Source organism: Callorhinus ursinus, unplaced genomic scaffold (assembly GCF_003265705.2).
Source record: "Callorhinus ursinus isolate GAN/ISIS: 27379988/994484 unplaced genomic scaffold, GSC_fseal_2.0 scaffold49, whole genome shotgun sequence".
NCBI classification, from domain to species: Eukaryota; Metazoa; Chordata; class Mammalia; order Carnivora; family Otariidae; genus Callorhinus; species Callorhinus ursinus.
This window is the reverse complement of record NW_027397111.1, coordinates 628247-640894: the sequence shown is the minus strand read 5'-3', so window position 1 is coordinate 640894 and position 12648 is coordinate 628247. Positions and strand designations below refer to the sequence as shown.

Genomic DNA, 12648 nt, shown 5'->3' with positions numbered 1-12648 from the left:
TCCTCATCAGGAAATGGAACGTTCCTCCCCACCCCAGCACTTTCCTCAGGGCCCTGCTTCCTGCCGGCTCCCTGGGGACATTTAAAATCATTCTCCTGCAGTCAGTAATGGCCCTATTTCCTATTTCTAGGGAAAGAATTTCAATGGAGTGTATCTGCTAATATTAATTTTTCATCAAAGTGTTTTCTTCTTAGATATTAAGGAGAGAGTTTGCAGATTCCCAGGTTGATAGTGCGCCGAAGCAGACAGCCAGGCACCGGCAGGCACCTATTAGTAAAGTGGATGTTTGGGAGCCACGTGGTTCTCCCTGAGACCTGGGGCCGGCAGCCAATCTGCGGGTCTGCCCAGGGCCACTGTGGTGAATCTTTAGCCCAGAATGCAGGCCCTCACGTGAGGGACCCTCCATGCCCACCCTGGGGCTCCGCCTGTATGCCTCTATCCACCTAGGACTTGTGAGCTCCCTGGGGTAGGTCTTCTCCTTTGTAGTCTGCACAGAGAAGTTCACAAAATACACCTCCTGTGCTGGGCACTTGGGGTACGACGTGGACTAATCCTTCGGTCCTGTCCTCAAGGAGCTCCGTTTCATGGGGGAGACAGACACATGAGCAGATAATCATAACACAGTGTGAGGCACACATGAATAGGGCTCCCACTTTCCAAAAGTTGGTGGGGAATTGTGTGGTGGAATTCTGAGTTAGGAGAATAGCCTGGGCAAAGGCATGCTGGCAGAGAGAGATGTAAAGACACATTTATGATGGCAGTCTCTTGAAGGTTATAAATTGTTCCCGGTTTGTTCATTTAGCAAAGGCTCTGTGGATGCAGAGAGACAAATAAGATATGGTCTCTGTGCCCAGGGAACTGACTACCATCTCTCCTGGGAGACAGGCCGGAGTGCATTCAAGAGCCACAGGGGAATTCTGTACCTGCCATAAAAGTCCATTGTCAAAGAATAATATTTATGATAATATTTATAGTGTACTTGCTACATGCTAGGTTAAGCCTCACATCAACCCCATGGGACTACGAGAAGACGGGTACAGAAAGGTCACGGCATTTCCCAAAGTGCAGAGCTCAGACCTGACCCCAGGCAGCCTGCCTCCAGAGATTTTGCTCCTTATTTCTGCTCAGCCATACTCGTCATTTGTTCTTTGAAAGAATACATGAATGGCTGTACAGACCAACCCGTCTCCCCAGAGCACTGGCCGTTCTGCCCCTCGTAATCCCCGAGCTCCCTGCCCTCTGCCTCCTGGAGCTCTTCCCGGCTGCCTGGTCACCAGGCCTTGGCAGCGGCATGGACAAACATATCGGGGCAGCCTGGCATCGCCCCTGCCTCTGGCTGCAGACAGGCAGACCTGCAGGAAGGGCTGCCAGGTTAAATGCCATTTTGCTCCTGGCTCACTTTGCAAGTGCCTCCTCCCCCTGCGGACCTGGGCCCAGTGTCTGAGGCACGGAGCTTGCAGGCAAGGGAGGGGACCCTCCACACACAGCCCCCACACTTCACTCACTCACTGTCCACGCCAGGTGGGCCGGACAGAGCTCGTCCATGTCCAGGATTTTGAGAGGCAAGCAGCAGATGACGGCTACGGAGCCGTGTCTGTCCAGACTCCTCCCAGCCAGTGTACGCTGTAACGAGCTCCCAACTGGTCTCCCTTTCTGCAGCCCCTCCCCCCCCTTCCTTTATCACCAGCATGATTCCTCTACAGCCTTCAGGCTAAATCTTATTTCCCCGGGGCCTAGTATATGGGGGTGTCTGAGCCGAGCCCAGCCCCCCTCCTGCTGTCTGCCACTGCATCCCACACCTCCAGTGCTCCAGGTACCAGAATCATGTTCTTTCACATCAGCACGCCTTTGCCCATGCCGATACCCCTGCCCGGAACACCTTTCTCTCCTACCCTTGCCTTTTTCATCAGATGAAACCCTGCTCATCCTTCAAGGCTCAAATACCACATCCACTTGAGCCTTCTCTCCTTGGCCACAGAGGTCCTTGTTGTTCCTCTGTGCTCGATTATGGTACTGATCTCCTTTCCCCCCTCCCAAAAAAGCGGGGGCTGTGTCTTAATCATCTTTGCATTGCTATCACTGTGCCTAGGGTCTGGCACACAGTAGGCGCTCAATAAACAGGGGGGGAGTGAATACATCAAGGTAGAGAGACTGGAGTCTGAGTTGCATGGTGAACAAAGTCTTGCAACTTCCTAGAGTTGGCTGCAGGCTGCCAGGATGTGCCTCGCTGTGCTTGGGAGGGAAGCTGCACAATGGAGGAGGGCAAAATGGATGCTGGAGAAGCGAGAACCTTCTCATCACCAACCCCCGACCCAGACTCATATGAGGACAGAGCTGTGAGCACCTGGTTGGTGGCTCTGCTGACGAGGTAGAGAGGTGCCCTGGCCACCAGCGCTGCCGATTTGGGGACTATCAGGCTAACAATTTCTTCACACTGCTCTTGAGCTCCTTCTCTCTCAGCACTCAGTGGAAAGCGCATGCCCTGGAGCACCTAGGGACAAATCCCACTTCTGCCATTTGAGAGCTGGGTGGCCTCGGGTCACTTGCTTCGTCTCAGCTTCCTTATTGTTAAATGGGATGAATGATGTCTACCTCACAGAGTTTGGTGCAGACTGACTGAGACAATGAAGTAAATAAAGCGCCTTGCCCAGTGCCTGGCACATGAGTGCTGCTCAATGCTGGCTGCCCTAGAGAGGCCCCTTGTATCCCCCAGGCTGGGGCAGAGGCTTCCAAAGAGAGACGCGGCAGTAGTCAGTAGCCTGAGGTTTGGCAAAGCTTGGAGAAGAGGTGGGGGCCAGGGCAGGGCTGAACCCCTGCAAAGCAGGCCTGCTGCCTCTGCAGAGGACAGAGAGGGGCTGATGCTGGTGTGAGGGCACCTGAGGTTGGCGGCTGGGGGAGGAGATAAACAAAGTGGGGGCGAGGGACCAGGCCCAGAGGGGGTTTGACTCATGCTGAGTGGGACACAGACCCAAGAATCCAGGGGCGGCCCCAATCTCTGGGCCTTATAATCCCATCTTCCATTCACAGATACACACTGTCAGCCAATGGGCAAGGGCTCCTCCCTTCAGAGCCCTAAGGGGCAGTTGGTACAAAGACCTCCCCAGTCAGGCTGTGTTGAGAAATCCCCCAAATAAGACGGGGAATGGAGGCAGAGGCCCTTCTGTCCCTGATGGAATTCAGACTCCAGAGACTGAAGTCACAGGAAACCCAAAGCCCTTGTCTGCCAGCCCACAGCCCCACAGAGGAGGGAAACTTGCCATCTGTTGGATGCACCATTCAGGGACATTTTGGAAAAGCAGGGAATGGAGGTCCCTATAGGTATTCAGACACTGGGCCTTTCTCTCTGCTCAGTTCTGCACTCAGGTTTATGAAAAACCTGACCTCTTGAATGATAATCTCCCCCTAGAAATGATTGTAAGGAAAGCTTGTCCTCTGATGGATTGGCTGCAAACCTTATTCCTGAATGGGCTCTATAAACCTGTCAGGTCCCCCTTGCCCGGGCTGTGGGTGTGGGGGCAGAGGGCCCTAGCTAGGCCCCACCCAGGCTTCTGTACATCTTTCCCACCCTCTTCACTTCTCAGCTCTTCTGTGCTTTTTATTTTTATTTATTTATTTTTTAAAGATTTTATTTATTTATTTGAGAGAGAGAATGAGAGATAGAGAGCACGAGAGGGAAGAGGGTCAGAGGGAGAAGCAGACTCCCTGCTGAGCAGGGAGCCCGATGCAGGACTCGATTCCGGGACTCCAGGATCATGACCTGAGCCGAAGGCAGTCGCTTAACCAACTGAGCCACCCAGGCGCCCCTCTTCTTTGCTTTTTAAAAAAGCTTCTATTTTATATGTATCTTTTATCAACTAGTTTCAAGTGGTTTTTTTTGGAAGTACGTGGGTATAAATAATAGATTCATGATTGACTCAACCTGGGGTTCTGGCTCTTTCATTAAGATAGTGATCTTTGTCCAGAAACCCACGTCTGTCTGGGTTATCTCTGGCTCCTCAAAACACCCACTGAGCGGTCTGTGTTGGTTTTGCTGATGACCAAGCCGGAAACCAATGTTTGTGCCGTAGTCTCCCACACAGGAAGGCAGTGTAGCCGAGCGTGCATATGAGATTTGGAGTCAAATGGAATTGAGTTCGAGTTCCAGCTCAGCCACTTACTAGCTGAGTGAATTCGGGCAAAGAGTTTAACCCTCATGGATAAAACAAGAACTGTTGACAGTCCTTATCTTGCTGGTTGTCATAAGGATCAAGTGAAATAATGCATGCAGAAGACTTAGCAAAGTACTGGGCACATAGTAAGGGTTTAGTAAGTACAAATGATGATGGTGGGAATAACAATGAACAGCATTAGTTAAGTACCCCATAAGTGCATGATGCACCCTCCCTTGAGGATAGTTGAAAGAAAGGCTGCCCACCTGCCCACCGTCTGCTCTCCCCACTAACTTGGCCCTGAGGATACATTTAGTACCTGTTCCAGAAGACGGCCCCTGAGATCTTCTGCATCTCCCCTAGGGTGGCTAGGAGGAGCGAGGACTTGCCACAGCCCACCTGCCCCACGATCATGGTCAGCTGGCCTGCAGGGAGGGCGGGCAGCAGATGGGACTGGGGCAGGAGGGAGTCTGAACGACTACCACCCAGAAAGACAGACAGACAGATATACCCGACCCTGGGACCCCCATTTGCTTTCCTCCTACTTAGAATCCCCCTTTGAGGCTTTCTTTCTGGAACCGCTCCCAGGTCCTTCCTCCACCAGTGGTCCCCTGCTCCCTCCTAAGCACTCGCTGCTCTCCTTGCTAGTGCTCCCCAGGGCGAGCCCAGCTCGTCCTGGTCCCAACAGAGGCCATTCTGGTTCCCATCTCCATCCCACCTCCATGCTTTGCTCATGCTACTGCCGCTGCCAGGATGCCCACCGTGCCTCATGGCCTGAGGGATCCTGCTCATTCTCAGAAACCCCTCCTTTTCCATAGCGCCTTCCCTGGCTACTCGGGACTGCCCTTCTTGTTGTGAAGCACCCGCATGTCTGCAACAGATGCTTGGTCCTGCGGTCTTGTCCTTTCCTTGCTGCTGCACGCCCCCCTGCACGGGGACTCCTAGAGGACGCAGCCCACCCCTCTGCAGTGCTCATACCCCAGAGTACCCACCAGGAGTGAGCACTGAGCTGGTACTCAGGACATGCCGATTTTTTTTTTCTCTCCCTGTCATTCAGTGGACATGGGGAGGGGGCACTTCAGCTATGACTCTGAGGGCGCACCCCCGGACCATGCTGGAGAGGTGAGCCGGGCCATACCTCGGGGGATGCGGATGGTGATGTTGGACAGTGTGGGGATTCCATCAGGGGTCCACGTGAAGAAGCCTCCAATGATCTTTATTGGTGGTACCCCACCACCCGGAAGAGAACAGAAAGGCAGCTGGGTTCTCGTGCGAATGGTCTCTTGCCTCCCCTCCCCCACAAAAGCCAAAAAACACTGATTTCAGGCCCTGGATCACTTTTAGGGCAGGGGAGAGGAGCATGGCCTTCTCATGCTGACCCCTGCCCGAAGCACCCTCTCCAAGAGGACAATCACACATTCCCCCATTCAATGGAGAAGGAAGAGTTGTCCCTGGTTTTGGGACTGCAATGAACCCTCCCAGCAGGCAGGGTGACCTCCAGGGCAGAGGACTCAGCACATAGATCTCTGATGCTGAGCTCTCTCCTGGAATGGTGCTGGGGGGCCAGGTATGGGGGTGCAAGGTCCAGGACTCACCTGGACACACCAGTTGTCAGCATCCCCGTCTGCACTGGGGGCCAGCCTCTGCAGTGGGGCCGTGAAGCCCCGACAGTCCTCCCGGGCTGGATGCTTGCGGTTCACAACCTTAAGGGGCTGGGAATGGTCAGGAAGAGGTAAGGGTCCATAGGGGTGGGAGCTGTGCACGGAAGGGAGTTCCCTCTCCAGTGAGGAAATGTGGAAGCAGGACACGCCAGGACACAAGCTACAGGCACTAGAGAAAAACACCGAGAGTGGCGGGGAAATGTCAGGCACTCACCACTGCCTGGTACTTGCTGTCTTGGCCCTGGGGCGCAGGCTCGCGGGGGGCACACTGCTCCTCGCGGATCTCGGCACTGGACAGGAACTCGCTCAGCTTTTGTACACTGCAGAGGAAGCACAGAGACACCCCTCACCCTTGCCAGGGGCAGAGGGGAGGGGAGAGGGAGGAGGGCGCACCCTGAGAGAGCAGCTCTGAGAAGGTTCTGGGTCCTGCGGTGCTGTCCCCGCAAAGCCCACACTGGAGGGGGCCAGACCAGCGGGCATCCGGGGTGGGCAGTCGGTGTTACCTGGATTTGTTAGGGTTGACCAGTCAGTGGGCCTGGGTTAGGGTGAGATTGGTTAGTTTTGGGGTTAGTTAAATGTTAAAGCTGGTTCATTGGTGTTGGGCTTTATCAGTTACTTTTGGAGTTAAGTTTGGTCAGTGTTAAGGTTAGTTAGGATTGGGATCGATTATTAACAATAGCTAGTATTTATTGAGCATGTACTATAGGCCAGACACTGCGTTAAATGCTTTATAAGCATACAATTAAATTCCGCTGGGGAAGGTGTCATTATTCCCAACTCAAGGAGGAGAAGGCCTCAGATAGTCTGGCCTCAGAGTGAGATTAGGAGTTTCTGCGTATGGAAATGCTGGATCAGCACCAGGGATTTCCAACAGGGGCTGCATCCTTGAACCTGTGGTTTCTATACAGAATCACAGAGCTGGGCTGGGGTGGGAGTGGGCGAGGAGGGGTGATCATCAGAAGTAACAATGCCATGGCCGATTAAACTGAATCAGCACAGCCAAGCCTGGACATGGGAGCTAATCTTTTCCCAGCCCTGGTTTAACTACTCCCTAGTTATATACTCCTTTGACCACAATTCTGCTGAGTTTTGCCCCCTTCTAGCCTTGAACCCTGGTCAGAGCTTCCTCACGTAAGTTGCTCCTTCCATCAGCGACTTGGTTTCAACAGCTATTTCACCTTGCCAGCTTGCCTAGGACCTGCTAGGGTCTTATGGGTCAGGGGATGTCACTTTCCTCAAGGTTGAAGGGGCTTGGGTACAGAGCACATTTGTTACCGGCTGGTCCCACTGGCAATGGGAGGTGGCATGGCTCTCCCCAGAGGCATGGCAAGCCCTAGCCTTCAAGGAACTCTTTCAGAGGTTCCAGGAGATCTTCACACTCCAGGTATGGAATTCCCCAGCCAAAACCTCAGGCCTCTACCCTCAGGTTTTCATTCCCAAGAGGGTGATGCCTCTGGGAGAGCGGCCACAGGGCTCTAGAGCCCAGCAGTGGGGGGCCTCCCAGAGCTGCAAGCTAACCGGGGACAGGACATGCAGGCACTTAGGGGAAAGCTGCTTTACTGACCAGGGTTGGGAAGGCTCTGGGACCCGTGGAAAGAAGAGGGGATGTTCAGCCTGAGGAAGACAAAGATTCGGTGGATACCTTCTGAAATCCGAGGGGCTGCCATGCGGGAAGGCACAGTGCTCATTCTGTGGGGCTCTGGAGGGTAGAACCACTACTGATGGGTAGAATTTACGAGGAGATACCAATTCTGGCTCAACGTTGCATTTTTTCTTTTTTTTTTTTTTTTAATAGAGTTGTCTTGCAGGTGCCATTGAGTTCCCTCTCCTTGGAGGCACGTAAGCCAGTTGCCTAATTCCTTCTCAGGGATGGCGTGGAGGGGAGCCGCACATGGCTAAGTCCCTCTGGCCAACTCTGACCACCTTCAGGGTGGCCCAGGTCAACGGGGAAGCATGTCTTGGACCAAACAGCTGTAGTTGCTGTGGTCACGGGCGCAAGCCCTGGGGCCACCACATGAGCTGCCTGTCCGGTGTGTTTGCTGGACTCTCCTCTCACCTGACGAGAGCTTTGACTGTGGACCGGACCACGCTGGACAGCAGGAACAGTGGTGTGACCAGGATGTGGAACAGCGAGAGGGAGGCAAAGGCCACCGAGGGTGAGAAGTCGGCCCCTTTGAAGAAGCTGACGTGGCCCACGAAGGTCTGTGGACGGAGGCACATGGGACATGTGTGACTCAGAGCCTGGGCCTCTCCCACACAGGCAGCGCTCAGCCCTTGGGCTGGAACGGGGGACCCAAGGAGAACTTTCAGTTCGAGACCCCTTCATCATCTTCAGTCACCTCCTGGAAACGTCTCCAGCAAGTTTAGGACTTCAAGCTGGAGGGCCGGAGCTGCTGCCCCGTGCCCTGCCCCCTCCTGGCCAGGAATGACCAGAGAGGAGCCCTTGGGGTAGGTCAGCTCTGTTCCCTCAGACAGCAGTCCTCAGTCGGGGAAAATGTCTACACAATCATTCCCAAACCACCCCCTCTCTGTGCCCGCCCCCGGCTACCTGGCCGGCTCAGCAGCCTCTGTTACCCAGAGTTCCCCAAGGATCCAGGTCAGACCCAGCCCAATAAATCATGTCAAAAGTGAATTCCCAAGGGTGCCTGACAGGCTGTGAACTCGCCACAGCTCAGGGACACCGGCCCCGGTGGGAGGAGTTGGGGGGCGGGGAGCAAATGCATCTTTTTAAAGAACTGTGGCCGTCACAGAAGCTGGATGGGAGCCCTGGGCTGGTGGGGGCCTGGGCCTTTCTGGAGGGGCATACCTTGGGGCCCCACTGCTGGGCTCCCACACAGCTTGGGTCAAAATCGCTTCAGAAAACCTCCATTGTAATATTTAATGGCGCCATTGTTGGCGCCATGTTCTTAAATTTCAAAAAGCAGGTTACAAAACTGCATGTATGGCATGATCCTATTTTTGTAAAAATGTCATATTATGTGCCTTAAAAAGGGACTGGAAAGAAACACATTAAAGATGTTGCCAGTGGGATTATGGGTGATTTAAATTCTTTTCGTCCTTTCCTTTCTGAATTTCCCAGCGTTTCTGCAATAAACACGTCTTACTTTTATAATTTAAGAGTTTGATAGCTCTCTTGAAAAGACAGCGAGATCTCTTTAAAGCCTAAGCTGCTGGTCGGTCCGCGCCCAGAGGCAGGGGCCCCTGTGCCCTGCCTGTCCGCGGGGAGGGACCTGCTCCGCATACAGACTTTCAATCTATTGCCCTATTTTCAGTCCCACTGCCAAGCGCACCATCCAAAGTCCTTGTGCAGAAAGGCCAAACCCTGGGTGGCCTCTCGCTACAGCCATGCTCTGCCACCCACCCCAGCCGGAGATGGAGAAGGGGTCCACTTACGATGAGGACAGCTGCAATGGGGATGGCCGTGTTCATGAAAACTGTGGAGGAAGCACAAGGGAAGGTTAGTGGGAGGGATGAGGTGGCTACAGATGAGGTTGCCCAGGGTGGCCCAGAGGGAGTGCGGCCCGGGGGTCCTTTCTGCAGCCAGCAGGGCAGAGCTGGGCAGGGGAGGGGCGGAACTCCAGCCCTGCGGTCCCTCCAGCTCCTTACCCTGCTTCCCTCAGGACTTTTGTCCCCTGTGTCTGACACCCCGCCTTTAGACAGAAGCTTCAGTGCTTCTATTCTGCTCCAGGGGCCCAGGGTGAAGGAAGCCCTGTGCAAGGTGGTGAGAGCAGGATCGGAGAGGTGGCTGTCTCTGGGCAACTGCGATGTCAGCAGTTGTTTCTGGGGGCACTAGGCTGCTAGCCCTTCCTCTGCCTTCGGTCCCTGTATCCGCTCAAGCCAGGTTCTCTCTGAGGCTTAGGGGACTGCTAACCTCTCAAGGCTCTTGGGAAGGGTTTCGAACTCACTCACACTGAAGTACTAGTAACTAAGGACAGCTTGAAAGAGCGTCTCCCTTGGCTCCAAGGCTTAGCGTCCGTGCCCAGGCGGGCAGTTGGTTTGCTGTGGCCCTTGGGCCCTTCACAGGGATTCCAGAGAGGCACGAGAGCCGGACTTCAAGTCAGAGAAGGGTGGAGACCCTGACCTCGGGCAGGTCACTTACCTTTCCTGCGCTTCGGTTTCTTCACCTGAGTTTTGTAAACTTGAATTTACTTGTTCACATGCTCTGGCTTCTTCCAAGGTAAGAGGGGATAATAATGTATGGAATAGGCTCCGTGAGCCCGGGATGCTGCCTGAACATCACACCTCACAGGCTACGAGCTTAGCTCTGCTCCACAGGTCACGCTCCTCTGGCCCAAGGTGTGAGATGCTGGAGAGAGCCCTGACCCCAGGCCTAAATTTCCAGAGAGCAGCCCTCCTGGAGTAAGAGATGACTATCCTAGCTGCCATCTTCCCATGACCTCCCCCTTCCTTCCAGGAAGGAGCCTTTTCCAGACCAGCCTAGAAAGGAGTCTGGTTGTATAATTAGCCAAATTAAAGCAGAAGGAGCCAGGAGCCAGACGCCAAGGGATCAGCCTGTGCACATGGCCCCTATCTAATGAATGATGAAGTCTCTGGAGACACTGAGGCATTACAGATGGTCAACACGATTCCAAGAAGCTGACTGTCTACTTATTCCAAGAATCCGCTACCAGCTAGGACATACGCAGTGCATTCTGGACGTGTGGGACCCCAAGTGAGGGCGCGAGCATGGCCTCTGGCCATAGGGGGTCCTTGTCTGAGGAAGGGGACGGAACTATGCTCTCAGGAAGCCCCTGTTATGATGGGGACACAGACAACATGCTCTAGGCGGTTCCCCAGCAGACAGGAAATATACTGGGCCCATTTTTGGGGGGAATTCCTCATCTGAAGAGGGAAACAGCCCCAGCCATTGGAGAGTTCCCAGTCTCATGGAGGAGATACAGCTGGTGCTCTTGTGGGTACTGCTAATTTCTCTGACCACAAGGCTTTTGATCGATACCAATATAATACCTGACCTTTAACTGCCCTTCCTGAAGAAGGTGCTGTGGTCTCCAGGTACCCTCCACAGGCTGCAGCGCTCCCTCAGAGTCTCTGGCAGGGGGCAGTACCAACATTATCGGGTTTCCTACGGTGTGAGGGACCCAGCTCAGGGACGTAGGACATAGCACAGCCATCAGGCTAGAGAGAGGGAGGGACAGGAGGACACCAGCAGGCCTGGACCTGTGACCATCACCAGCCACACGGCTCTAAACATTGGGGTGGCCATGCTCATCCCCTCCAGGGCCAATTATTCCCAAAAGCTCCCTTCAGGCAGGGGCTTCCGTCTTTTTCTCTTCTGCCTGTCCCCATCAATAAGCACCACCCCGAGGCCCCCTGCCCCAGGCTGAGACCCCCCTCCCGCACACCGGGGTCTCAACTCCCAGCTCAAGAATAGGCTAGAAGTTAGGTTGCAAATTGGCACAACTCTGCTTAGAAAGCAATCTGGTGCTTTGTTAGCTAGAGCCACACAGAAGTTCAGACCTTGCGATCCTGTAATCTCTCTCCTGGGAGTTTATCTTGAATAATCACTCAAGAGAAGCACAAAGCCCTCAGCAAGACGGTGTTAGCTGCAGTGCTATCTGTTACAGCAGAACAAAACCACAACCACAGCAATAAACCACCCGAAACGAAAGAAATTGGCAACATCCAATGCCAACTGGCTGTTTTAGTAAATGTGGTACATCAGCTCTAGGGGAGATTTTGCAGTCAGAAATGTGTGATAATTGACATTTTGTTCTACTGCATGTTTTCTCTGGTCGTGATTTTTTTTTTAATTTATTTCTTTCCTATTTTATTCCTTTTTTCTTGCAGCGGCCTGAACTCCTTTGAGGAACGAGACAAGCTATAAATAAATTTGAAAATGAGTTTTCCAACGCTGATGCAGCAGTGTGGAGAATGTATATGATATAATTAATTTCTGCCCTGTTCTGTTGTTGTATGGAGACATTAGCGAATGAAAATGTAATTTTCCATTTCCCTCACCCTCTCCTGGAAGGACAGCGTTTGTGCAGGGAGCTCTGGGTCCCGTTCAGGGCGGGGGTTGGGGGAAGAGAATCACCAGCTGCTTGTGTTGTCAAGGCCTCTCTGAAGACCACCGCACTGGGCCCTGGGGTGGACATGGCAGGAAGCAGGGGCGCTGCAGGCTCTGGCGGGTCTCTGAGCTCAGCAGACACTCTGGTACCCAGTGAGGGTGGGGGGAAGGGAGTGGGGTGTCCCAGCTGTCATGAGTTGAAGACCTGAGGCCTTGCCTCCGTTTTCCTGAACCCCATAACGTCCCATAAGACATTAAAGGTGGTGGATGGGTGGGAAATATGACCAAGAATTGGCGTGGGGTGGGCTGACTCATTTGGATTTGATCTGGGTGGGGGGTGGGGGCCGTGCCAGGGGGACTAGCAGGGTGGGGGCGGGAGAAGAACATGATAGTGCTCAGATCGTAAATGCTAGGGAGCAAGTAGTACGGTGAAACAGCTCTAAGTGAAAGCAGAAGATTAGGAAATCCTGTGTGAGTGTGCTACCGTTTCGGAAAAGTGTCATAGCATGTAGGCAGGCCCGCCATGCCAAGTTTGAAAGTGAAAGTCTTTCTGGAACGGTGTAGACATATGAGTCTGTGTTGTTTTAACAGCCTCCTCTCCAAATATCCTTTAAGAAGTATTCTTTCAAAAATTACTTGTTGAGGATCTTCTCTGTCCCAGGTGTTGTGCTGGGTCCTGGGAGTGTAGTAGTGAACAGTTGTGTCAGCTTTTCATACTGCCCTGGACCCAAAGCAAACAACAAATCAGTCCAAACCCAAGCAGGGCTCCGATCAGCCACCCTCTCCACCCGTTCCCCCCCACCCTCCTGGC

The 12648-nt window shown here is 53.6% G+C and overlaps 1 protein-coding gene across 3 annotated transcripts in view; it reads right to left on the bottom strand.

The window, feature by feature from the left end:
• The window catches only part of ABCC8 (ATP binding cassette subfamily C member 8), a 73395-nt gene that overhangs the window by 25812 nt on the left and 34935 nt on the right, over window positions 1–12648 (bottom strand). For all 3 annotated transcript variants that reach the window (XM_025894335.2, XM_073882835.1, XM_073882836.1), the window contains exons 11-16: window positions 9203–9243; window positions 7866–8011; window positions 6024–6129; window positions 5744–5860; window positions 5287–5362; window positions 4468–4573 (exon numbers count right to left, since the gene is read on the bottom strand). In XM_025894335.2, coding sequence (XP_025750120.1) covers window positions 4468–4573; window positions 5287–5362; window positions 5744–5860; window positions 6024–6129; window positions 7866–8011; window positions 9203–9243 — 592 coding nt within the window. The remainder of the gene's footprint in view (window positions 1–4467; window positions 4574–5286; window positions 5363–5743; window positions 5861–6023; window positions 6130–7865; window positions 8012–9202; window positions 9244–12648) is intronic.